We start from the raw sequence: 27,641 nt of genomic DNA on the forward strand, positions 1-27,641 counted from the left end.
TAGGTGGAGAGAAGATGGCCAGTCAAGGAGGCAGGGCTGGAGCCAGTAACGGTAAGTGTAGGGAGGGAGTTCGGATATGGGTTGAGGGAAGGCTGACAGGTCAAGGAGGCAGGGATAAGTTTAGGAGGACGAAGTGCCGGTGGGGGTTGATCAGTGAGGTGGGAGAAGCAGATTGGTCGGAGAAAAGATGGACAGGTCAAGGAGGCAGGGATGTGCTGGATGAGTTTGGTGTAGAGAGATTTTGAAGCCCACGTTGAGAACATTGTGCTGCAGGGCTCCCAAGTGAAATATGAGCTGCAGATCGTGCAGCCTTCCGGAGGCAACGTTGTGGCACTGGAGGCGGCCTAGGATGGATATGTTGTCCAAGGGGTGGGAGGGGGTGTTGAAGTGGGTCATGACTGGGGAGGTGCAGTCGTTTGTCACGATGTGAGCGTAGGTGTTCAACAAAGTGGTTTCCAAGCCTCCGCTTGGTTTCCCCAATGTAGAGGGGGCCACATCAGGAACAGTGGACACAACAAAATGTATTAGCGGACATACAGATGAACATCTGTTTAACATGGAAGGTTTTCTTGGGACAAGGGGAGAGATGTCGGGGCAGGTGTAGCACTTCCTGTGGTTCCAGTGAAATGTGACAGGGGCGGTGGGGCTAGTGTGGAGCGTGGAGCGGACAAGGGAGTCAGAGAGAGCAGTCCCTCTGGAAGGCATATAAGGGTGGGGTTGGGAAAATGTCCTTGGGATTGGGGTGAGATTGAAGGTGGCAGAGGAAGATGCATTGAACCCGGAGTTTGATGGAGTGATACGTGATGACAAAGGAGATTCTGACTTTGTTGTTATTGTGGAGAGGGGGTGCAAGGGACAAGTTGCAGAAATGAGAGCGATGAGGTCAAGGGCATATTCAGCCACTGAGGAGGGGAATTTGGCAGTCCTTGAAAAACAAGGACATCTGCAATGGCCTGGAGTGGAATGCCTCATCTCAGGAGCAGATGACACAGAGGAAGGAATTGGGAATGGGGGATGGCATTCTTGCAGCCAGGTAGGGGAGGGGAGGGGAAGTGTATTCTAGGTAGCTGTGGGAATCGGTCGGATTGAATTAGTTACCAGTTTCCAGGTGGTTGCCAGAAATGCAAACGGAGTGGTCCAGGAAGGAGAGAGATGTATTTAAGATGGTTCAGGTGAAGTTAAACTTGGGGTGGAAGGTGTCAGTAAAGTGGATGAACTGTGAGTTCCTTGTGGGAGCACGAGGTGGCACCGATACAGTCATCAAAATAACGGAGGAAGAGGTGGGGATGGGGCCAGTACAGCTGCAGAAGAGGGGCTGGTCCATGAATCCTACAAGAGGCAGGAATAGCTTGGGCCCACGCGGGTACCCATGGCCACCCACTTTGACTGCAGAAAGTGGGAGGATTTGAAGGAGATGATGTTGGTGGTGTCACAGATTTAGGTGGGGAGTTCCTGGTCCAGGGGCAGGGGCAGGGAGAGCGAGAGAAAATGGAGTTGAGATAATTGGAGATGAGTTCGGTGGGACAGGGTCACAGAGGAAACGGGTCAACAGGGGCAGTTGGGTTTGTGGATTTTGAGATTGATGCAGAAACAGTTAATATGGCGTTGGGGAAAGATGAGGTCAGAGGCTGTTGGCGGGAGAGTGCCTGAGGTGCTGAGGTTGTGGATGGTCTGTGAGATGATGATGTTTTGGCGATCGGGGCAGGGTCATGATCAAAGGGGTGGTAGGAGGACACTCTCTCTATCCGGTTTGAGATATTATAAAATACCTTTTCTAAATGCAAACTTGATCCAGTTCCTGTTTTCAGTACTTTCAACAAGGAGTCAGATGTTAACCTTTCAAACATGATTTAAATGTTCATGGGCTACAAATGATATTAATTCACATCATGCTAGTTCCAATTGACAATGAAAAACAAAAAAAACTTGCCTTTCCTCAGACAAGTCTCTGGAAATTGAGCTCAATACAAGTCTGATCCAATCCACTCTGACTGTGGAAAAGATGTTCTCCATTCTGATTGCAGGAACATGCCTGGTGTTAGTTAGAAGCAACTGCTCACACTTGGCTTTCTAACAAGGAAATGTTGTTTCTTTGAGAATTTGCCTGGAGGAAGACAGAAGAGTTATCTCCTGTAAATCAACATCAGCCAAATTTGACAATATCAATCAGACTAACATATATTCAGTGAACAGTCATTAGGGCGTTTCATTTCTTGAACTTGACCTCCCAAAGCAACAGAACTCCAAAAGCTTAATGATTTTAAGTAGTCCTGATGGACCACAACATAGAATTCTCTTGACACAGTCTTTTCTTTAAAGGAATCAATTCAAACACAAGTCTGATTCCATTCTTACATCGAGCTGCTCCTTGTCTGAGGAATTTTAAAATATGTAATTCAATACCAACGGAGTGAGATACAGAAACTGAGCAATAATTGCACAGCTCCATCTAAGGTGCGACCTGAAGATGCTACACTGTTGACACAGCTCGTGTTACCAGATCCCAACACACTGACTGTTGAAAAGAACAGGAGCCGCGATTTCAAGTGTGATTTCCCACCTCCCCCCGAGACGTATAATCTGTTAACTCCAATCTACGTCCTTCACAGGAACCCCCCACAACTGGCAGCTAACAGCGTGAAACACCAAACAATGCATTTCCATCCCAGTTTAGAGGATGAAAGCCACAAGACTAACCCCCCAGCAACTTCTTGCCGTTGTGTCTCCCTCAGCAGGCCCACACACAGCCCGAGAAAGGCCTCTCTCTCCCCACCCACAGGCCGCTCACTCCAAGTTCCGGGATCAGTTCCTGCTCCGCTCCGCATCGTAACAACAGCCCCCGGTTCTCCCTGAACGGAGCCCGAATCAATGCCGGTCTCGGAGCCCCCTCTGTGTCCCAGACTCACATCTCGATGCGCTGCTGGAAGGAGCCTGCTGTTCCCTCGCTTCCCTGGGCGCTGGTCTCTCCATTGCGGCCTGTTTCAAACAAACCTCTTCCACTCACTGAGTCAATGCTCCTCAATGGCAGCGCTGCGGGTGGGCCTCACGCATGCGCTTCTCTCGTCGGTTGCCGGCGTCATTGGTTTGGGAGTAAGGAACACCCCTGCGCTGCTAACATCAATTTGTTTCAAACCGATTTTGCCCAGAGCGCGGACAGAACACGGGATCATTGCCTGATCTGTCTGGAACAGGCAGGAGGGAAGCGCGGAGTTTGAGACAGTCCAGGCAAACTGATCAACCGGCCGTGGAACCGTGGTTCATCAATCTTATCAAACACGCCGAATTAAACTTCTTCAAAGCGATTAATTGCAAAATCCCCTTTTTTCGGGACATGTTTATTTCGCCCAGATTGTAAGCATTCCGAACACAATTTGTAATTACTGCCTGAAATGTCTTTCGCAGGTAAATGGGAGGAATACACCATTAAAACATCGCCAGTGGTCCTGTCATCAAAATTAAACAAGTTAACATTCCTAGAAGGGTTAATGAGATGCATATACTGCATTATGTAAGATTTGTGTCTGGGCAGAATTACAAGTCGCGGTATGAAATAGCCAGATGCAGTTCCAGTGACCCTCCCCATGTGATACTTTCCCCATTCTCAGTCTCTGCTCTCGGAAATGTGATATTTAAGTTACTCGAATCAATTCAAGTTTATGCTGTGTCTGCACTCGGAACCGGGACAGGCATCATTCGAGACACAGACGGAATTACAGATGCTGGACAATCTGAAATAACAAGGGGTAGAGTCGGATGGACAGAGCAAGCCGAGCAGCACCAGAGAAGCAGGAAGAAGGATCTGGGCCCGAAACGTCAGCTTTCCTGCTCCTCTGATGCTGCTTGGCCTGTTATGGTCATCCAGCTCTACACCATGTTATCACAGGGATCATTCGATCCAGGCTCAGCTCCTTCCTGAGAGATGTGGGCGGCTCTGAGAAGAGCCTTTGGATTCAGGTTGTTACATGTTACACCGAATGCTTCATTTCTTTGCTGCTTTCTTGTTCACTTTCGCTTTGGGCTTGGCCTTCGGTTTCCTCGATTTCGGGGCCGGCTTTGCGGCCTTGGGGCTCTTGGTCTTTTTCACCTTCTTCACGGGAGTCTTTTTCTTCGGCGCTGCTTTCTTCGCCGCTTTCTTTGGCGTTGCTGCCTTCTTGCCGCACGCTTTCTTGCCTGTTGCTTTCTTGGCTGGGGATTTCTTCGCTGCCACCTTCTTGGCCGTTGTTTTCTTCACGGCTGCTTTCTTGGCGGCTGCTGCTGGTCTCGCCTTCTTTCCCACTTTTGCCTTGACTGGATTCTTTGCGAGTTTGAAGGAGCCGGAGACGCCCTGGCCCTTCACCAGAACCAGGGAGCCTTTCGCCAGGCACCTCTTGGCAGCCATCCTGATCTGTGCATTTTGCTTCTCCACATTGACCCCGCTTCTCTGCAGCGCCTTCTTTATAGCGACCAGAGACGTCCCCTTCCGATCGCTGTTCTGCCCGACAATCTTCACAATCCGCTCGCCCAACCCGGGACCGGCTGGTTTCTTCCTGGGAGCCGCCGCCGCCTTCTTCTTGGGAGACTTGGGTTTGGTGCTGGCGGAGGCTGGAGGAGCCGTTTCGGCGGCTGCACTGTCGCTCATGTCGGGAACTCTGCGCTGAATCTCTCTCTGTCAAACTGAACTGGGTCAGCAATGAAGCTGCTGGTGGCGGCACTGAGCAACTAAAAGGCAGCGAGCGGACGGCGCGGAGACAACCTGCCCTCAGCTCCCTGCTCCTGCTGCCTGTCTGTGTTTCTCTCTCGGCACAAACTCTCCAATTCCTCTGCAATTCCGCATCTCCAGAGAGCCAGGCTCGATCGTTCCTGACCCTGACACAGGAAGGTTTGCGGCTGAAAGGTTTTCACTCGAATTGACGGCTCCGTAGTCGATTTTACCGCATTTTGCTGCTGCACTGATCGCGCTCTCTGAGCTGAGCGCTGGCATTATCCTCATTTTTAGACTGAAATCTTGAAATCAACAAATATATTGCCTTGAAGTCTATCTTTAAGGTTTAGTGGAGGAGCAGGGGGATGATTTGAAATGAAAATCTTTTTGATTTGCACAAGAGCGACGCGGAAATATCATGATATGAGCGGACACACAAGCACATTTACGTGTGAATAACCCGCCCGCCCTTTTCCTACAGTCTCTCTGACTCAATATTCACATCCATACAGTCACAGGCCAGAAATATCTCTAAATGTACCTGCGGGAGGATGTACTTTCTCCCCCTTTTAGCCTTTGCTCCGGTACCCAGGGAACTTTTTGTAGTTTTTTTCTCCTCAGTCATTGTGAAACTCTCCGAGGTCTGTGCGCCGGAGATTCGCTCTCCTGCATATTCAGCTGCAAGAACCACTCATCTGGTTTGAAGTTACATTGATCACTGAGATCAGTTTTTTTTTCAATTGCAGTGACAATACTCAACATCGTTTCTGGGAATCACACTCATAGAAACGTAAAGAATAGCAACTGGGCAAATAACACCCATCAGCCCTTCAAACCTCTCCTCCCACTCACCATGAAAATGGCAGATCATCCAACGCAATGGTCTGTCTCTGTTTTTTTCTCTCATACAGAGTCATACAGTGAGGATACAGACCCTTCAGTCCAATCAGTAGATGCCGAGTATAATACCAAATTGAATTAGTTCCATCTACCTGTCCCTGACCTATTTCTTTTCAAAACTGTCGTGTTTATGCACTTCTCCAAATGTCGTTTTAATGTAATTATAGCCACGTAGGCCATTTCGACAGCTCGTTTATTCCACATTCTTCCGTGTTCTATGTTTAAAAAACGCCCCTCGTGTCTTTTTATTTAAATCTCTCGCCTGTAACATTTAAGTGTCCGCCCTGGTTTTCTATTCCCTCCATCCCAAGCAAAGTTCAACGACCATTAACTCTGTCTCACTCCATCAGTATTTTACAAACTTTGAGAAGGTGACTTCTCAACATCCTACTCTCCAGTGAAAAAAAGTCCCAGCCTATCCATGAAAACACGGTGTGGAAATGAATGAACACAGCAGGTCAAGCAGCATCTTAGGCACAGGAAAGCTGACGTTTTGGATCTTAACACCTATCCATCCTTTCTATATGACTCGAGCCTTACATACTCTGCAAATACTAGTGAATCTCTTCTCAAATTTCAAAAACGGTGTTAAATAGCCATCTAAAATGACAGTTTTGTAGAAAGACCACCATCCATCCTGACGAATATATCCATTTAAAAGGGCTTGGGCAGCTGATGTGGAGGAACACCACCTTGATACGTTCCCCTCCAATCACCCACAATCCTAACTTGGAAATACGTCCCCTTGCCTTCACTGTCTCTGAATCAAGACCCTGGAACTACCTGCGAACTGCAATGTGGGCAGCACATGGACCAGAACTATTTTAGAAGGTGGCTCAGCACCAACTTCAAATTGGGGGCAACTAGGCGCCCGCAATAAATGCTGGACAAAGGCAGAGACGTCCTCTTCCCAGGAATGCGCAAACAAGAAAAAACAGCTGGGTCATTCGTTGCGGGAACCCATTCATCACAAGTTTTCTGCCTGCAGCATACTGAGAATAAAATCAGTCATCAATTCCAAACTGGTATTTGCATCGGGCCCAGGGATATTATTACTCACCCCTGGTCCGGGTGTGGCTTTAGCACGGCCCACCTGACCCAGAAATAGGGAAACTACCTCTGCGCTGCAAGACACCCCACAGCAGTTACATTCTGCCTTCGTAATAATGTCGCATTTATTCCATCGCTCTGTGTTACCTTGACAGAGTCAATATGGGACGAAGGCCAGCAGAATTAAATATCACAGTTAACATGAGATCAGGCGTGATTTTATTGAATAGTAGAGAATATTAAATGGGCCGAACGGCTGCCAGCTTCTCCGCTTCCCCACCAGATTGTGAGAAAGCCGGGGGGAGGCAGATATTAACATGACCCGGGAAAGAGCTCCATTGGAGCTTCACAAAGGGCCAATGCCCCAGTTTGAAACATTTTATGCCATTCCCCCCACAGCCTCCATTCGCTTTGCTTAAACTGGGAGGAAAGGGAATTGGGGAAGTAACCAATTGATGTTTGTTTCTGGGACACAGCGGGGAAAGCAGCGCATGCGTGATCCTTGCCATCCCCAAACCCCAAAAAGCTGCTTGTTGCTGACCAGAGGAGCGCATGCGTGAAGTTTTCCGTTGACCTGCCTTTGAGTGGCATTGACTCAGTGAGTAGAAGAGGTTTGTTTGAAACAGGCCGCAATGGAGAGACCAGCGCCCAGGGAAGCGAGGGAACAGCAGGCTCCTTCCAGCAGCGCATCGAGATGTGAGTCTGGGACACAGAGGGGGCTCCGAGACCGGCATTGATTCGGGCTCAGTTCAGGGAGAACCGTGGGCTGTTGGTAAGAGGCGGAGCAGGAGCTGGTCCCGGAACTTGGAGTGAGCGGCCTGGGGGCGGGGAGAGAGAGGCCTTTCTCGGGCTGTGTGTGGGCCAGCTGAGGGAGACGCAGCGGCAAGAAGCTGCTGCTGGGGGTCAGGCTTGTAGCTTTGAGTCTTCTAAACACTGATGGAAATTCATTGTTTGGCTGCTGTTTCACGCTGTTAGTTGCGAGTTTGCATTGAACCGTGAATAAAACAAAGCAGTGTGTGCAAACGGGCTCATCCCGCGAAGGAGAAACATAGCAGTCACCGGATTAAGAGTTTCCAGCAAAATATTTGAAATCGTGCCTGTTGTGCTTCCCTTCAATAGTTCGTGTATTGGGAGCTGGATATTGAACCGTGTAAGCATTCCATTCGTGGATCTGGTTAGTTTTTGTATCTTAGTAAATTGTTTTTGAATTTCGCTAAAAGAAAGAGGAGGAACCCGGGTTAGTTGTGTAACCCGACCCTTTTCTGTTCGACTCGTTGGCTTTAAAACAAGGAATTATCATGAGTATTCACGAAATTTTCTATTGATGAGCTTTGATATTTTGAAACTCGGTGGATGTCGATTTACGGGAGAATTCTCTTTTGCCTTTCTCCAGGCAATTATCTGATGTGCCAAGACAATGTCACGTTTCCGTGGTGCAACACCAAGTGTGACGAGCTGCTCCTACTAACAGCAGGTATGTTCCCACTGTCAGAGCGGAGACTGTCCTTTCCACAGTCGCGGTTTAAGTAAGACTCGCATTGAACGCAATTTCCAGAAAGCAACAATCAAACCAGCAATCAAATGCCACCAACAAAATACAAATGTAACCTTTTTTTCTCTTCTCAATATAAACTAGCCCAGTTCCAGTCAAGTTTATCTTTGACAGCCCATTGTCATTCACAGCATTTGAAGAGAATAGATTGAATTTATGTCACAAATATACTCTCAATAACTACATTGAATTCACATTAAGCGAGGGTATTTTTATAGTTATAATCCAGGTATACAACCTGATCACAAGGTTTAGAGCTGGATGAACACAACAGGCCAAGCAGCATCATAGGAGCAGGAAAGCTGATGTTTCTGATGAAAAGTTTAGGCCCAAAATGTCAGCTTTCCTGCCCCTGAGATGCTGCTTGGCCTGCTGTCTTCATCCAGCTCCACACCTTGTTATCTCGGATTCTCCAGCATCTGCAGTTCCATTTAAGTCTGATACAAACAGATCAAGTTGTTACAATGACCATTATATGGAGTAGGTATTGAGTACAAATATGGAAGGAAACTTTTGATGTTTATCAGTGACTGAGGACAGAAATAGTAAACAAAAACAGAATTTTCTGGAAAAGCTCAGCAGGCCTGGCAGCATGCGTGAAGAGAAATCAGAATTAATGTTTCGGATCCAGTGACCTTTGCGCAGAACTGAGGAAGTGTTTGAAAAGTTAACCATGATTTCTCTTCACGTGCTGCCAGACCTGCTTTGCGTTTCCTGCAAATTCCATGTTTGTTTCTGACTTGCAGCACCTGAAGTTTTTTGAGTTTTTATTTAGGACTAAAATTATCTTTTGATGAATAATGTCCCATACAAAGACACAGAAATTAAATAATGTGAATTGCAAATGCACTTTCTCTGCCAAAGCCTGACAAGTAGAGAATGCAGCATGGTCTGTCAGATACAGAATAAAATTCTCCAAATAAATAAATGAAAAAAAAATTCAATATCCCAGTACAAAGTGAAACTAAGTATCTCAGTAAAACTGGAAACAACCTACACTGACTTACAAGGCCAGCTTTTTTAAAAGAAAAATAAGCTTGTCTGTCCATTTCTACATGATATCTTTACACTGACGCACTATCCAACACTTGGATTCATGAAAATGCCTCAGAAATACAGACCAAGTACATGTCAGAAGCAGGCTGTTCAGCCCATTGTACTTGCTCTAGAACATTTGTACTCTTCAACTGTTTCCACAGATTGTTGGGAATATGATCTGCTCTCCACCTCCTTACCCCCTCAGACTGACAGAAAGCTCATAAACCGCAAATGGAAATGGGATTAAGGCTCTCTCTCTACACCCTCATAACTATTCTGTCAGATTGAAGCACAGTCACAGAATATCACTGGTGGCCAGAGAATAAAACTATTTTGATGCACAAGAGTAGAAATTGATTATTTTGGATTGAGAACTTCACTCTCTGTCACACAGCAAAAACTGGTATGTTTGCAACAATTACTAAACTCACAAATAGACATAACAGAAACGGAAAGGCATACGTTAATAGTTGCTCTTGTTCATGTTGCAGAAACTGACAAGAAGAGAATGATAATAACACACACATTCTCATTGTTCAAAACAGGAGAGGGGTTCGACAGTGAATGGGAGGGCCATGGGAAGTGTTCCCCAACAAAGACACCAAGGTGTTTGTGTGCGTAGTTCACTGAAAGTGGAGTCGCAAGTAGATAAGGTGGTGAAGCAAGTGTTTTCCTTCTTTGGTCAGTGTATTGAGAATAGGAGTTGAGATGTCATGTTGTGGCTGTACAGGAAATGTGCTTTTTTACTGCTTAAAGTTCTGGCCAACCTGCTGTCGGAAGGAAGTTGTTGAACTGGAGAGGGCGCAGTAAATATTTAGAGATGTTAGCTGGACTAGATGGTGTGAACTGTTTGGAGAGGGTGAACAGGTTCGGGCTTTCTACCCTGCAGCATCAGAGACTGAGGAGTGACCTTGTAGAGGTTTATAAAGTCATGAGGAGCATGGATAGGGTGAATAGCCATGGTCTCTTTTTCTCGGGTGGAGGAGCCCAAACCTTAAGGGCATAGGTTTACAGTGAGAGGGTCAATGTTAAAAGAGACCTGAGGGAGATTTCTTTAGTGCAGAGTGTGGGGCATGTCTGGAACAAGCTGACAGAGTACGCCTAGTGGAGGGTACAATGATAAGTTTTAAACACCATTGGATGGGTAGATGAACAGGTCGACATGAGAGGGATATGTGCAAAATGCAGGCAAATGGGACGAGGTCAGATTGGGATGTTAATCTATTGCAGACCAGTTGGATGAAAGGGTCTGTTTCACTCATGGACGCTGTGATGCTCGAGCTGATTCTGTACATAAATACAGATACTGCAAGGACAGTTCAGAGTCTGGGTATCCTGCAGTGAGTGTCTGGTCTCCTGCTTCCACAAATCCTGTCCAACATCTAATGTGATCAAGTCAGGAATGTGATGGTTTAGCCCCACTTACACGGATGAGTGCAGCTCCACAAACACACCAGAAGCAAGATACCATCCAGGAGAGAAACACTTGATTGGCTCCACATCCGCAAACGTCCATTCCCTCAAATACCAATGCTCAAGCAGCAATGTGTACCTTCCAGAAGATGCACAGCTGGAATTCACCAATGCTCCATAGACAGTGCCTTCCAAGCCCACGACCACTTCCATCTAGATACCACTGTGACACAGGGTGCCATCCAATACTTACGTGTTGCTTCAGTGAGAATGTCCCATTTCTTTCATTTCTCTGTATGTTCTTTCAACATTGAATTAATATTTATGGGATAACGGTCAAGGTGAATGAATACGATAGTTAACAGCTCACTTGGATCAGATATTGTCCTTGTACAGTGGAGCAAATTGAATGGGCCAAATTTTCAATCCACTTCTTTGATTCCCTGCAGGACTGAAACTCCAGACCTAGGACAAAGACTCGGGGCAGGCAGAATTCAGGCCCATCGCAGTATTTCGTCAACCATTCACCGGATCATGCGGGGAGAGGGCCACAGCCACCCCTCTTGAAGATGCAGTTACATCATTAATCTTTATCTCAGATTGGAAAGAGAGATTGATGACACTCTGATTCTCACAGTGGAATACACTATTATACGTTTTGTTACAGTGATCCAATGCAACTGGATCACTGTGCCTTTCCCCTTATCCTATACAACCAATCCTTTGAAACTCCTAACTGAAGCTGGACCCTCTATTAGCCAGGCCAAGGTTCACCACAATGTCTGTTAAACATTATCAGACAGTGTAATCACCAGGCCATGGGATCTTTCCATACATCTATCAATTCGCTTTAAAAAGTTACTGGCCGTACACCTTCAGTCATGCCCCAGAATCGCTTACCTATCAGGCTAGCTTGAATTCTGCTGTCAATTGTATTAATTTTGTGTCTCTATTAAATTCTGTTACTCCTCTTATTTTCCCACTGTCTGAATTATAATAAAACAGACAGTTGACTCCTACTAGGAGGCCAGGCCGCATCAGAGTAGCGAGAAAGTTGATGCTTCTGAAGAAGAATCCTGACCCACAACTTAAACTTTCCTGCACCTCTGATGCTGCCTGGCCTGCTGTGTTCCTCCAGCTCCACATTGTGTTATCTCTAACTGCAGCATTGGCAGGGCTTACTATTGCTGAGTTTATTCTTACAAGTTGCTATAAGATTCATGATATTAATTGTATTATAAAGTGAGTTATATGTAACGCTTTATGCATACCCATACTCTTAGCTCTGTTATAGCTAATGAATTGTGAGCCATTTGCTTCTTACAGGATGCACCAGGCATTCCTTTAGTGACATAGGAAACCTTCTGGAGACGAATTTAACTTTCATACCCATGTTTGAATCTTCTCCCCTGATGCTTTTAGTGATATTTGTATTTTATTTTATATATATATAGATTTAGAATTACATTGAAATCTATCTGAAGGATCTTTAACTGGAACCAATTTCTTAATATTGTGAATATTGCTGCAAGATGGAGTTATCTGCTGTTTTCATGATGAGCTAGGCCAGCTGTCTTTGGGATGATTGACACCCCTTGTCCTAACTAACTATATTCATCTAATGGGACAACATCCTTTCATTAAAGGGACTGAAATCAATTGCTTATCAATTTTAATGAACTTGTTTGATTCTGTAGATTTTTTTTATGAGCCATAATCCCATGAGTTCAACTGTTTGTTTATTGCAGAACTTACTGTCCCCTTCAATCTTTGTTGCAAATCTTCAAACTGTCTCCAACAAATCTTGCAGCTGTTGTTTGTGCAATGCTCCCTTTTGCCTCGGAATAACCTCTTCTCAAAAGTACCATTGTGTCTTTGTTAAATGCTGGAGCAGGCTTTTTTCATTCGTTCTGTTTAACCACGTGTCAGTCATATGCAGCAGGGCTAGAGGAACAGCTTAGCTGCCAGCCATTCGGTGTCTCTTAGACTTGGGCAGCCCGAACATTGCTCATTCAATTCTGAGAGAGCTGGAGACAGGGAGTTATTAACATGACCTGGGAAAGAGCTCTATTATCGCTCCACAAAGGGCCGATGCCTCAGCTTGAAGCATTATCTGCCCTTTTCCCCACAGCCGCAGTTGCTTTCTTCACAGTGGGAGAGAAGGGAATTAGGGAATGACCCATTGATGTTTGTTGTTGGGAATTATTGGGAAAAGCAGTCCATGCCATTGGTGGCCCTGCCCCAAATGCTGCTTGTTTGGCTACTGTTTCACACTGTTTATCGTCATTGTGCAAAGAATAGTGGAAACACAGGCAAGATGGTGGAAATATAAGAATCCTGTAAAGGACGCAGATTGGAGTCAACAGATTATATGTCTCGAGTAAAAACATTTGAAATAGTGTCTGTTGTTCTTCTTTACAACAGTTAGTGTGTTGGGATCTGGTAACACAAACTGTGTCAATATTACAGCATCCTCAGGTAGCACCTTTAGATGCAGCTGTGCAATTGTTCAGTTTCTGGACCTCGCTGAGTTAGACCTGTGTTTGAATTGATGGCTTCAAAGAAAAGGCAGAAGTCTCATGATTTGTGTTATAGTCCAATAGGTTTATTTTAAAATCTCAAGCTTTTGGAGCTCTGCTACATTGTCAGGTGAAGTTGAAGAAAAGAAACATCCTAATAATTATCAACTGAATGTACGTTAATCTGTTTGAGATTGTCAAACTTGGCTGATGCTGATTTACAGAATGTTTCTCTTCTGTTTTCATCCAGGCAAATACATGAAGGACCAAGACAGTGTATCATTTCTTTGGTGCAAAGCCAAGTGTGAGCAGCTGCTTCTCACAAACAGCAGGTATGTTACCGCTGTCAGAATGCATCATTTCGACAGGCAAAGAGCAGTTTGATTCAGAGACACGTTGAACTTAATTTCCAGAAAAATGCATTCAAGCCAACAGTCAAATACAAGCAACAAAATACAAGTGGTTTGTTTTCTCTCTTTCCAATGCACACCTCCACAGTTGCTATAATTTTCTTCATTCATAGCCTCCTGACATTTATGACATTTTTGTGAAGTCACAGACTGAATCTTCATCTGAGACGGACACCGAGGAACTGCAGTAAATCTGCATTTAGTAAGCATGTTTTTCAAGTTACTGTCAAGGTGAAGAAATAGTTCATGCAGTTACACAGTTACTTCGCACAGTGTGAGTACAGATATGGAAGAAAACATTCACATTATCAGTAACTGATCAGGACTGTGTCTATGTTTTGACAAATTGATGTCCCAGGCATAGAGAGAAGAATGAAATAATGTGACTTCCAAATGTGTGACATAAAATGGTTACTGAGAGCACATAACATAAACTGCACAAGTGCGCACACACGCACACATACACACCCCCTACTGAGTGATTTACAATGTATTCCAAATACATACATGCACCGTTCCAACACACATTCCTCAACATCTAATAGCCATGAAGACCATGTACACTTCAAGCCTCAGCACATGTAACACTAAAAATGATTTCTACTCTCAGATTTCAGGTCAGAGAGCTAGCCTTCTATGAAAGAGACAAACAGAACAAAAAGTGAGCTCAGTTCTCCAATCTCCATGCACTCCCTGTAGGATTTAACTACATGGTAATGGCCATGGTCATAAATTAAGTATCAATTGTTTGCGACATCATCAAAAAAATTGTATGAATTTTTTGACATAATTACTTCCCATGAAGTAGTAGATTGAACAAGACATTCAATGTACGTCCAAATATCTCACCGTGTCTTAGACTGAGAGAAGTAACTGAAGTTTTTTTTTCCTTTTGTACAAACTGGAGGAATTGCACATCAGGACAAGTGTCAGATTGAAACCTATATTGCCATTGACTTTGTTTGTCCCACAAACAGGATAGCAGAACCAACTGCCGAATATAAAGTTTTAAATCTACCTTAAGGAAATTAAATATTGACCTGAAAACAGACAGAAAACAACATATATTCAAGCAGATACCAAGTTTTTTGACTTTCAATTAAGAATGATTCGTACAGCGAACTTGCAACAAAAATGTGCACATTAAACTCAACACATTCAAACCAGAGACTGACCAATATTGGAATAAAACTTAAACTGTACCATAGAATGAATATTGTGGAACATACTCAAACTTTACAGGGCAGGATCTGACTGGCAGAAATGAGAAAATACACTCACAGCCATAGAGAAGAAAGTGACAATCACATATCATTGAGGCAGAGAGTAGTAGTAGAAGGGAGTTCCTCAAATTGGAGACATGTGACCGGTCGTGTTCCTCAGGGATCTGTGCTGGGACCACTGTTGTTCGTGATATACGTAAATGATCTGGAGGAAGGTGTAGGTGGTCTGATCAGCAAGTTTGCAGATGACACTAAGATTGGTGGAGTAGCAGATAGTGAAGGAGACTGTCAGAGATGACAGCAGAATATAAATAGACTGGAGAGTTGGGCAGATGGAGTTCAATCCGTGCAAATGCGAGGTGATGCATTTTGGAAGATCTAATTCAAGGGCGTACTATACAGTAAATGGAAGAGTCCTAGGGAAAATTGATGAACAGAGAGATCTGGGTGTTCAGGTCCTTTGTTCCCTGAAGGTGGCAACGTAGGTCAATAGCGTGGTCAAGAAGGCATATAGCATGCTTTCCTTCATCGGACGGGGTATTGAGTACAAGAGTTGGCAGGTCATGTTACAGTTGTATAAGACTTTAGTTCGGCCACATTTAGAATACTGTGTACAATTCTGGTCGCCACATTACCAAAAGGATGTGGACGGTTTGGAGAGGGTGCAGGAGAGGTTTACCAGGATGTTGCCTGGTATGGAGGGTGCTGGCTATGAAGAGAGGTTGAGTAGATTAGGATTATTTTCATTAGAAAGATGGAGAGTGAGGCGGGGATCTGATTGAGGTCTTCAAAATCATGAGGGATATCGACAGGGTGGATAGCAAGAAGCTTTTTCCCAGAGTCGGGGACTCAATTACTATGGGTCCTGAGTTCAAAGTGAGAGGATGAAAGGTTAAGGGAGATATGCGTGGAAAGTTCTTTACATAGAGGGTGGTGGGTGCCTCGAATGCGTTGCCAGTGGAGGTAGTAGATGCAGACGCATTAGCATCTTTTAAGATATATTTGGACAGGTACATGGATGGGCAGGGAGCAAAGGGACACAGACCCTTAGAAAATAGATGACAGGTTAGACAGAGGATCTCGATCGGCACAGGCTTGGAGGGCGGAAGGGCATTTTCCTCTGCTGTAATTTTCTTTGTTCTCTTTATTCTTTGTATATCGATAACTACACTCTTGTCTTCATGTATCAGAAAACGGCAAGGACAATGACAGTTCTGCACACGTTCCGAATGCCAAACAACTGACAGGTACGGATTGATAAACGTATGCACACATTATAAAAATGTAGAGATTGTGATCTGCATTTGCACATTCACAGAAATTTGATTTTTTTTTTTGCAATGCACTCCCACATTCATGAAGCAGGAATGGATGGGTATTGATTGACAACTAAACTCACATATGACACAGCAGAAACTGAGAGGGACAGATTGATAATTACACTCACATCTTCACGTGCCAGCTCCTGACAAATGCAGATCAATAACTACACCCAGTTCTTCACAAAACCATAGATAACAGGTACAGATTAATAACTAAATTCCTGTCTTGATGACACAGAATCTGATAGGTACAGGTTTATAAAAATGCTCACACATTCCCCAAGCAGAAACTGACAGGAATATATTAAAAACAAAACCTCACGTTCATGGAGCAAAAACTATCAGGGATAGACTGACAATTACACAAACATGCTTGAATATTCTGATTTCAGATACTGACAGGGACAGATTGACAACTACATTCATTCATTCGTACAGCTGAAACTGATGGGGAGAGTATGATAAATGTATTCACACACTCTCAATTTTCTGAAGAAGGGCCCAGGCACAAAACATCAGCTTTCATGTTCCCCTGATGCTCCTTAGCGTGCTGTGTTCATCCAGCTCTGTGCCTTGTTATAACAGATTTATAACTACACTGTCAGATACACACAGGAGAAACTGAAAGTTACAGATTGGTAAATATGCTCATACTAGCATGTAGCAGAAACTGACACAAAAAAAACAGCTCCTGTAAACTGTCATCAGATGGGTGTGAAACCATTTAACTGATCAATTCAACATCTAGCTAATAAACATTCAGATACTTAAATTATCACCAGGAATTCAAACAGAACTGTGGGTCTGATTGCACTCTAGCCCTGAGCTGCACTACATTTGATCAATTTTAAAAACTCCAACTCCAACTGATTGATGCACAGAAAGTAACCGATACCCATACAGCTCCATGACTGGAACTACCTAATGCAAGCTTGTCTGTGCATATGAGTTTAGTTTCTGATCCATTTATGTCATTTCATTCATCTCAATCTCGACATGTTTATAATGTGTGCATACATTTATCAATCTGTACCTGTCAGTTTTTTTGCATTCTGAATGTGTGCCTAATTGTCATTATCCGTGTCATTTTCTGATACGTGAATACAAGAGTGTAGTTATTGATATACAAAGAACAAAGAGATAACTATACTTAGTTATTTACAAAGCAGAATTTGACAGAGAAAATTGATAACTACACTCATTGAAGAGCAGAAACTGACATAGATTGACAACTGGATTCACACATTCAATTTGCAGAAACTGAAAGGTAAAATCTAACATAAAAAGACAAAAGAATTGTGGATGCTGTAAATCAGGAGCAAAAAGAGAACATGCAGGAAAAGCTCAGCAGGTCTGGTAGCATCTACGAAGAGAAAATCAGTTAATGTTTCAGGTCTGGTGATGCTTCCTCAGAACTGTGTAAAATGTGATAATTACTGTCATTTGCAGAGCAGAATCTGACAAGGACAGAATGATAGCTATGCTCACAAATTGACAAAAGCTGAAATTGACAGGTAAGGATTGATGATTACATTCGCATAGAAGAAACTGACAGGGGCAGAATGATAACTGTATTTAAATATTCATGCCACAGAAACTGTCAGATATAAATTGGTTATTACATTCATATATTCACATCATAGAAACCAGCAAGTATAAATTGATAACTGCATGTACAGATGCCTCCAGGGCTGCTGAACTTTTCCAACAACTTTGGTTTTGTGTTGAGAGTGACGCTTCATTTTAGTTTACCAGTAACTGATTTGGACAGAATTGTTCCTTTTGATAAATATTTATCCCATATATAAACATAACAAATAAATCATGAGAACTTCAAACACATTTTCCTGACAAATAGAAAAACCAAGGAACTGCAGATGCTGGAAATCAGAAACAAAAGTAGAAATTGCTGCAAAATCTCAGCAAGTCTATCAGCATATGAGTATGGAAATGAGTGTTCTGAAGTTGAACCTCTGTTCTGAGGTAGTGCGACGCGACCTGTAATAATACTCAGCTTTGTTTCCATGTGGATGGACTGACAGATACAGGTACTGACTGACTCAGAACTAGTTCAAAATACAATCATCATAACTAAAGATGTGATCCAAGGACTAACAGTCCGTTTAAACTCCAGCTAACAGAAACATGATCTATACAAAATGATTATCACTCACACATATCTAGTCATAGACAACGACAGCACAGCAAACAGTCCTGTCTCTCCAAGCCTGCAATGATTAGAAACAACAAGCCAATAATTACATCCATTCAGCCAGCATTCAATTTCCATAAATGTTTCACGGTGGCAGGGGAACTACCATCTCCACCTTTATCGCAGGATTGTTCTCAAATTCTTCATCTTGTGGAGCTAGATTTTTTTGTTCTGTTGTAAGCCAGAAGATTTTATAATCATGGACATTTATTTTTTAAAAAATAATAATTTAAATGGTAACTGGCTCTCCACTTTACATGAAACATTTAAAATGCTCAGTTTTCGAATGCAGGAAGATTGAAAGATCAATGGAGTGTGGCTGTCCATCTTGTTCCATAACAACGGTTCTTTTCAAAAAAATCTCATTATCTAAAACCTGGGTACTTACCCAATGGTCCTCAGTATTAAATTTTAGTTTCCAAATTCTTCACAAAATAATCTGGCTCTCCTCTTTTGATGGTCTGTCACATATGGACCAAGTTCTGAAGGATAATCGAATGAAACCTGCAGGGCTATGGGATGTGTGCAGGAAGGTGTGATTGTGATGGCCATCTGGGGGTGTTTGGGTCAGCATGGACATGATGCACCAAATGACCTCCTTCTGTTCTGTACCATTTTTACAATGATTGGTCTGGACCAATGTTTCCCTGTCAGTCTCTGCTGTGTAATACAGAAGTAATTTGCCAAAGATTTAGAGGGACACATTGATAACTACACTCACACATTCAACAGGTAGCAACTGACATGAATGGATCAGTAACTAAACTCATACGCACAGACAAGCTTGCATTAGGTAGTTCCAGTCATGGAGCTGTACGGGAGTTGGTTACTTTCTGTGCATCACTCAAATAGAGTTGAAGTTTTAAAAATTGATCAAATGTAGTGCAGCTCAGGGCAAGAGTGCAATCAGACCCACAGTTCTGTTAGAATTCCTAGTGATAATTTAAATATCTGAATGTTTATTAGCTAAATGTTGAATTGATCAGTTAAATGTTTTCACACCCATCTGATGACGGTTTACTGGAGCTATCTGTGTTTTCCTTCCTGCAGACAAACACTTGAAGGAACAAGACAATGTATCATTTCTTCAGTACAAAGCTCCTCCTAACAAACAGCAGATATGTTCCCACTATCACAGCATGAGAACATCCTTTCCCCAGTCACGGAGCAGATTGAATCAGACACACGTTGAGCTTTAATTTCCAGTCAGACACGTCAAAGCCGACAATAAAACAAGACAGAGGAATGCCACTTTATTTTGCTTCTCTCTCCATTCAAAATACCCAGTTTGAACAGGTTTCACCTAAAATAACCCATTGACATTTACACCAGTTTTGAAGATTGGTAGACTGAATCCTTGTCCAAAGTATACCATCAGGAATTGAAGGAAATCTGCATAGAATTACTCAAATATCAACTTCACATAATGAATCACACCTCCACCGATAATATTATTGGCTGCCTGACAACTGATCCACTTTTAGGAGTAGTAATACCTAAACTCAAGCATTCATATTGCAGGGTCAGACAGGAAAAAAATGGTATTTGACCATATTAATACTTCAGAAACTGCAAGTAAAAGGTTGATGAAAAATGTTCACATAGTCACATAATAGAAACTATTATGCACATATTCATTGCTGTACTCGCATTCACAGAGACTGAAACTGGCAGGAATATATTGATGATAACACTCCCAATTTCACAGAGCAAAGTGACAGCTACAAACTTAGAACTGCAATCACAAATCCACAGACAGACAGGCACGGATTGCTGACTGTACTCAAATATTCAGAGTAGGTTCTCACAGGTACATCTTGGTAACAGGACTTGCAAATTGACAGAGAAGCAAATGATAGGTGCACATTGCTTTCACGCACATATCCAATGGACGAACTTGACAGGAACAGATTGATAACAACCTTGGACATAGCAAGAACTGCAAATTCTGGAATCAGCCTTCCCAGTTATACGCAGCATAAACTAACTGACATGTACAGTTTGATAATTACTCTCATTCACAGAGCGGAATCTGAAACGTCCTTATTGATAACTGCACTCACATGGCCACCAAGCAGAAACTGACAGAGTTTGATCACAGTGACAGTCAAATTGTGGAAATTGACAGATACATGTTGATAATCGCTTTCACTGAAATGTCAGGGTCAGTTCATTAAATATGCTGCTGTTGACTTGCTCACTGAGCTTGTAAGTTTGTTCACAGACATTTCATCACCATACTACACAACATCATCAGTGCACCGTGAATGAAACGTTGGTATTCTGTCCTTCTTGCTATTTATGTGCCTCAGTTTGCTGGGGTGGTGAGCATCACTTGCAGATTGATTTCTTAGTGGTTGGTGTGTGGTGTCCAGCTGGCCATGTTTGTTAATGGAGTTCTAGTTTGAACTCTCGTGCATGTCTTTGTTTGGGATGTCCTCTGATGGCTACCTTGTCCCAGTCAAACAGGTGTCTCTCTTTATCCATGTGCATTAAGGTGAGTGATAGTTGGCCATGACTTTTGGCAGCGAGTTGATGTCCATGAATCCTGATGGCGGGTTTCCTACCGGTTTGCCTTGGGTAAGGTTTGTGGCAGTATTTGCATGGTATCTTGTAAATCGCATTGTTTCTGCTAATTGTGAATGTTGGATCCTTCATTCTCAACAGCGGCTGTCAGTTCGTGGGCTATCATGATTCTTACGGGGTAGAGTTACCTGGTGGTTATTTCACACCCTCAGTGCATAGTCTGGTGACTACTATCACTGGATGTGTTGTGTCTTCCTGTTGCCATCAGTTGTGTGGCATCTGTGAACAATGCATTTTGAGTAACTGTCATTTCTAAAGACACTATCTGTGTTCTTCCTTGGCTTTATGAAACTCCGGGATGCTGCAGTGTGTTGTGGCTCACTTGAACAGGGAAAGCTAGCTCATTGGATTCAAAGATAATAAAATGTGAGGCTGGATGAACACAGCAGGCCAAGCAGCATCTCAGGAGCACAAAAGCTGACGTTTCGGGCCTAGACCCTTCATCAGAGAGGGGGATGGGGGGAGGGAACTGGAATAAATAGGGAGAGAGGGGGAGGCGGACCGAAGATGGAGAGTTATAGTTCCCATTATCTCATTGGATTCAAAATTGGCTTGATGGTACAAAGCAGAGGGTGACAGTTGAAGATTCTTTCTCGGACTGGAGGCCTGTGACTGTGGTGTGCCACAGGGATTGGTGTTGGGACCTTTGTTATTTGTTATTAACATAAATGATCTGGATGTGAATGTGCAAAGCATGATTAGTAAGTTTACAGATGATGCAATGTTAGGCGGTATCGTTCATAGTGGGGAAGGTTATCGAAAATTACAGAGGGATCTTAATCAGATGGGGAAGTGGGCCAAGGATTGGAAAATGCAATTCAATGCAGATAGGTGTGAGGTGTTGCACTTTGGAATGTCAAACTATAGTAAGCCTTGTATAGTAAATGGTAAGGTCCCTGATTAGTGATGTGGTACAGAGGGACCAAGGAGTACAGATAAGTCGTTTGGTTAAAGCAGTGTCGCAGGTGGGTAGGGTGCTGAAGAAGGAATTCAGCATGCTGGCCTTCATTGATCGAGGCATTTAGAATAGACTCGGACTATTGTGTAGAGTTTTGGTCACCCTGTTGTAAAAAAGACCTAGTTCAACTAGAAAGTGTTCAAAGAAGATTTATGCAGGACTAGTGGGCCTGAGTTATAGCGAGATGTTGGCCAGGGTAGGACTTTATTTCTTGGACCGTAGGAGAATGAAGTGTGACCTTATTCAGATGTATAAAATCATGAGGCCCATAGGTCAGATAAATGCAAATCATGTTTGTTTTTTTTTCCCCACAGATGAGGAATTGAAAACTGGAGGGCATAGGTTTCGGGTGAGAGGGCAAGAATTTAAGAAGGACCTGAGGGGTGCCAACTTCACAGAGAGAGTGGAGCACATGTGGAATCAGCTGCCAGAGAAAGTTGTTGAGGCAGGCACAATATCAACACTTTAAAAAAAAAACATTTGAACAGGTACATGGATGGGAAGGATTTCGAGGGATATCATGTGGGCAATTGGATCCAGCTGAGTGGGCACCATGGTCATCATGAACCAGTTTGAGCGGAAGGGCCCATGTCCATACTGTGTTACTATAAGACCATAAGACATAGGAGCAGAAATCAGGCTATTTGGCCCATCAAGTCTGCTCCACCATTAAATCATGGCTGAGAAGTTCCTTCAGCCAATTCTCCTTCCTTCTCCCCATAACCTTGATCCCCTTGACAATCAAAAACCTATCTATCTCACCCTTAAATGCACTCAATAACCTGGCCTCCACAGCCTTCTGTGGCAGTGAATTCCATAGATTCACCGCTCTCTGGCTGAAGAAGTTTCTCCTTATCTCTGTTCTAAAAGGCCTGCCCTTTACTTGAAGGCTGTGCCCTTGGGTCCTAGTCTCTCCTACCAATGGAAGCATCTTCCCTACATCCACTCTGTCCAGGCATTCAGTAGTCTAAGTTTTGATTATCATCCTTCTAAACTCCAAAGAGTACAGTCCCAGAATCCTCAATCATTGCTCATATGTTCAGCTTTTCATTCCTGGGACCATTCTCGTGAACCTCCTCTGAAACTGCTCCAGGGCCAGTACATCCTTCCTGAGATATGGGGCCCAAAACTGCACATGCTACTTCAAACGTGGCCTGACTCGAGTCTTCTAAAGCCTCATAAGTACATCCTTTTTTTTACATATTCAAGTCCGTAAGACCATAAGACATGGGAGTGGAAGTGAGGCCATTCGGCCCATCAAGTCCATTCCACTATTTAAGTCACGGCTGGGCATTTCAACTCCACTTCCCTGCACTCTCCCCGTAGCCCTTGATTCCTTGTGAGATCAAGAATTTGTCAATCTCTGCCTTGAAGTCCTGGCAAAATAAATGCCAGTATTGTAGTTGCCTTCCTGACTACTGACTCAACCTGCGAGTTTACCGTGAGACATTCCTGGAGTAGAACTCCCAAGTCTCTTTGCATGCAAGACTTCTGAATTTTCTGCCCATTTAGTAAAGAGTCTGCTTTTATTCTGGAGGGAGGATGGTAACTTCTTCAAGTCAGGCATCCCTGGAAGAAGCTTTGCAGTGAAGTTAAAATTGTATCAGAGATAATGGTGACTGCAGATGCTGGAGAATCCAGACAAACCTCAGGCGATCTCTACCCCACTGCAACTCTAGGGACAGATCGAGAACCGCACTCCCATTTCCACAATGCAGAGAATGACAGATATTCGGCAAATTGTCGCTCAAGAAACCCGAAAGTCTTCACAAAACAATACTCCCCACAGCTTAATAAGGAAATCTCAGCTGGTGATGAAACAAGGTAACATTTTACTCACAAAAGATCACTGAGCGGAATAAAACACCTTGTCACAATTAAAATCTCGCAGGACTGTGTTCAAAATATTGACAACCAGTTCAACTGCAAGGGAGATAGGAATTTGATCCGTGTACAAAATTTCGGTTTGTGTTTCACATTTCGTTGCAGAACCGAAGAGATCCACTTTGTGTTTGACACTAACCAATCACAGAAAGGCTAATCTCATGGTGTGACATTCTTGTAAAGTACCCAATCAGGAACAAGGATTTCCCTCATCCCTCATTAGCATTGCTGACGCGATCAGGCTATAAAAAGCGAGCTCCGAGACGGCTTTCGCTTATTTTGTGTCTGAAAGTGACTGACGCTATGCCAGATGAGAAGAAAGCGCAGCAAGCCTCCAAGAAGGGCGCCAAGAAAATCATCAAGAAGGCGCCGGGGAAAGCCGGCAAGAAAAGGAAACGATCCAGGAAAGAAAGTTACTCTATCTACATCTACAAAGTGATGAAGCAGGTTCACCCCGACACCGGCATCTCCTCCAAGGCGATGAGCATCATGAACTCGTTCGTCAAGGATATTTTCGAGCGTATCGCGGGGGAGGCTTCCCGCCTGGCCCATTACAACAAGCGCAACACCATCAGCTCCCGGGAGATCCAGACCGCGGTGCGGCTGCTGCTGCCCGGGGAGCTGGCCAAGCACGCCGTGTCGGAGGGTACAAAGGCGGTGACCAAGTACACTAGCTCCAAGTGAGATCCCACATTGTGTTGAAAAAACACACATCCAAAACCCAAAGGCTCTTTTAAGAGCCACCCACTACCTCACTGAAACAGCTGAACCGTATTAACTTCGATAGCCGATGCTGGAGAATCTGAGACGACAAGATGTGGAGCTGGATGAACACAGCAAACCAAACAGCATCAGAGAAGCAGGTAAATTGACGTTTCGGGGCGAGACCCTTCTTTTCAAATGAAGTTTTAGCTTTACAATTGATTCTGGGTCTGGATAATGAATGTCGCTAAGCTTTGTTTTTAATTATAAAAATAATTTCGTTTGATCCCAGACCCTCTGCCCTTTATTGTCGGTTGCGTATTTCCCAGTCTCTTTTCCCGGCCTGTATAGAGAGCATATTTATCGACACCGAGTCACTTTTCAGCAAATTCTATATTTTCCAGTTATTCTTTAACCCTTGATCAGGGCAGAAGGTACAGTGCCCCGTGGGGTATGAAACACGAGTTTCACTCCCGGAATGAAAAGTAACTGTTGTCGTCCCACGAATAGATTTTGAAATTTATTTGTTCTTTTTTTAAATTAAATTTTCAAAACGCCACTGACGTCGTCTGATTTTTGCAGAACACTGTAAATGAGGCTCTCAGCTGTCGATAAGAGGCTTTCAAAATGAACTGAGATAAAGCTAGTATAGCTGCTGGATTGCCATATCAGGTGTGAAGTCTGATCAACGACAAGAGGGACGGCAACTTTAAACTGAAGTTTCACCGTTCTCACCCGCAGGAACGTTGAGTTTTTGATAAATATTTCAGGGTGCACTTGCAATATGAAAATGAACCGGAAGGCAAAGTACTGGGCTTATGGTAAGATTCATGGCAGTGTAGATGAGCAGAGAGATCTCGGTGTCCATGTATACAGATCCTTGAAAGTTGCCACCCAGGTTGACAGGGCTGTTAAGAAGGCATACAGTGTTTTAGCTTTTATTAATAGAGGGATCGAGTTCTGGAACCAAGAGGTTATGGTGAAGCTGGACACAACTCTGGTGCGGTCGCACTTGGAGTATTGTGCACAGTTCTGATCACCGCATTATAAGAAGGATGTGGAAGCTGAGGAAAGGGTGCAGAGATTTACTGGGATGTTGCCTGGTATGGAGGGAACGTTTTACGAGGAAAGGCTGAGGGACTTGAGGCTGTTTTCATTACAGAGAAGGTGGTTGAGAGGTGACTGAATTGAAACATATAAAATAATCAGAGGATTAGATAGGGTGGATAGGGAGAGCCTTTTTCATAGGATGGTGACAGCGAGCACGAGGGGGCATAGCTTTAAATTGAGGGGTGAAAGATACAGGACAGATGTCAGAGGTAGTTTCTTTACTCAGAGTAGTAAGGGAATGGAACGCTTTGCCTGCAACGGTAGTAGATTCTCCAGCTTTAGGTATCTTTAAATCGTCTTTGGATAAGCATATGGACGTACATGGAATAGTGTAGGTTAGATGGGCTTCAGATCGTTATGACAGGTCGGCACAACATCGAGGGCCGAAGGGTCTGTACTGTGCTGTTATGTTCTATGTTCTAACTAAGTTCGGCGAAAAATTAAATTATTCATTCCTCTTAGGAAAAAAAAACTAAGTTTTACAATTTCGTACACGTTGTAGGATTTTGTCCCTGTGGGTAACGACCCCAACTCTCTCCCGTGGTAACCAAAACTAATAAGCCCGTATTTGAGACATACGAACAGAAGTATCGTGCGATTTGTGTTTTACAATTTCCAAATCTCTACGTGAATTTATTTTCAGAATGCAGCCTGTGGGGCTCTCCGTTGTCGGGTAGAGTCTTTCAAAATGAACCGAGATTAACAGGGAAGTCTGATCTCACACAATAATCACAAAATTTTCGGAAGACGCTGATGTTTTGAATGAGAACGAGAGAGGTTATGTCAAGGATCAATTTGTAATCTAAAAGGAAATTAAATCATACGCATTCATGTAAAACGTCTTCCTCGTATTGCCCATATTGGCGGGCTTTTCAAATCGGAAAGAAAACGGTTGATGATTTGGCGCCGGTATTTTCGTACGGTTGCCGCGCCGAGGAATTTTGTTTTATTTTCAAATCTCCCCGGGTTTTGCAGAAAGCTATAAATGAGGCTTTCTGCTGTCGGTGGGAAAATTTCAAAGTGAACCGAGATGAAAGCAGAACAGCTGGCGGACTGGCATCGCAAAAGTAGAAATATTGTTGATCTTGTGCAATAGGGAGCGCGATTGTAAAATATTGTTTAAAGCAGTATTGAGTTCAACGGCAAAGAAACAGCTGTGTGATACTTTTATCAATGTATCCGGGTGCTGATGTGAAATAAAATGCATCTGTTCAGAGCAACTTACGCCGGGCTCTTTTTCTGCCATCTGTTTATTCTTAAGGATCAGGGTAAAAAGCAAAATCATAATCACATCGATTCACTTAGGCCTGGGAATCAGAGAGAGATTGTGTGAAGTATACAGGCGTATTCTAAAAGTAAATTATCTCAAGAATGAACGCATTCTTCTTTGTAAAACTTCTACCCGTTTTGAAACTATTGGCGGGCTTCTCCAGTTTGAAAGAAAGCGGTTGATGATTTGGCGCCGGGATTTTCCGGCCTCCTCCCCGGGCCCTCTCCGGATTGGTGAGGGAAACAGATATCTGATTGGACATTGAAACGACATAGGAGATACTGAACAATGTGACCAATCAGCAATGGCCGCACCCCCATTCCTCCCGAAGGTATAAGAGGGCGGGATGTGGCCGCATTGCAGCATTCTCTGTGAAAGTGTTTGTGAGACTGTGGCGATGTCTGGGAGAGGAAAGGGCGGTGGTGGGAAAGCTCGCGCGAAGGCGAAGTCCCGGTCGTCCCGGGCTGGGCTGCAGTTCCCGGTGGGCCGTGTTCACAGGCTCCTGAGAAAGGGTAACTATGCTGAGCGTGTGGGTGCCGGAGCGCCGGTCTATCTGGCTGCGGTGCTCGAGTACCTGACGGCTGAAATCCTTGAGCTGGCCGGTAACGCGGCCCGCGACAACAAGAAGACCCGCATCATCCCCAGGCACCTCCAGCTGGCCGTGCGCAACGACGAGGAGCTCAACAAGCTGCTGGGAGGGGTGACCATCGCTCAGGGTGGGGTGCTGCCTAATATCCAGGCCGTGCTGCTGCCCAAGAAAACCGCCGCTGGGGGCGCCACTAAAAAGTGAAGAGACCGTTCTGTAACCTGA

General features: G+C 43.9%; 4 protein-coding genes and 1 long non-coding RNA gene across 6 annotated transcripts in view; 3 read left to right on the forward strand and 2 right to left on the reverse strand.

Annotated features, from left to right (window-relative positions):
• LOC132206964 (histone H2B-like) overlaps positions 1-27,641 on the forward strand; it is a 200,793-nt gene that overhangs the window by 95,532 nt on the left and 77,620 nt on the right. The window lies entirely within an intron of this gene.
• On the reverse strand, positions 1,832-3,064 carry LOC132207070 (uncharacterized). The gene is made up of 2 exons (XR_009443298.1): positions 2,907-3,064; positions 1,832-2,104 (listed from the first exon to the last, which is right to left on the reverse strand). It is a non-coding gene; the product is annotated as an uncharacterized LOC132207070 (long non-coding RNA).
• LOC132206877 (histone H1-like) lies at positions 3,980-4,653 on the reverse strand. Its single transcript, XM_059641985.1, has one exon. The coding sequence runs from the start codon at positions 4,616-4,618 to the stop codon at positions 3,980-3,982; it is 639 nt and encodes a 212-aa protein (XP_059497968.1). The 5' UTR covers positions 4,619-4,653.
• On the forward strand, positions 23,867-26,689 carry LOC132207021 (histone H2B type 1-O-like). The gene is made up of 2 exons (XM_059642209.1): positions 23,867-24,611; positions 26,204-26,689. The coding sequence occupies exon 1, from the start codon at positions 24,052-24,054 to the stop codon at positions 24,430-24,432; it is 381 nt and encodes a 126-aa protein (XP_059498192.1). The 5' UTR covers positions 23,867-24,051; the 3' UTR covers positions 24,433-24,611; positions 26,204-26,689.
• Positions 27,216-27,641, forward strand: part of LOC132207050 (uncharacterized) — a 31,912-nt gene continuing 31,486 nt past the window's right edge. Inside the window, exon 1 of the mRNA XM_059642241.1 lies at positions 27,216-27,605. Coding sequence (XP_059498224.1) covers positions 27,228-27,605 — 378 coding nt within the window. The 5' untranslated portion in view covers positions 27,216-27,227. The remainder of the gene's footprint in view (positions 27,606-27,641) is intronic.

This window comes from Stegostoma tigrinum, chromosome 44 (genome assembly GCF_030684315.1).
Source record: "Stegostoma tigrinum isolate sSteTig4 chromosome 44, sSteTig4.hap1, whole genome shotgun sequence".
Taxonomy (NCBI): domain Eukaryota; kingdom Metazoa; phylum Chordata; class Chondrichthyes; order Orectolobiformes; family Stegostomatidae; genus Stegostoma; species Stegostoma tigrinum.

Coding starts and splice junctions, on each gene's coding strand:
- LOC132207021 (XM_059642209.1), top strand. CDS start 24,052: ATGCCAGATGAGAAGAAAGCGCAGCAAGCCTCCAAGAAGGGCGCCAAG.
- LOC132206877 (XM_059641985.1), bottom strand. CDS start 4,618: ATGAGCGACAGTGCAGCCGCCGAAACGGCTCCTCCAGCCTCCGCCAGC.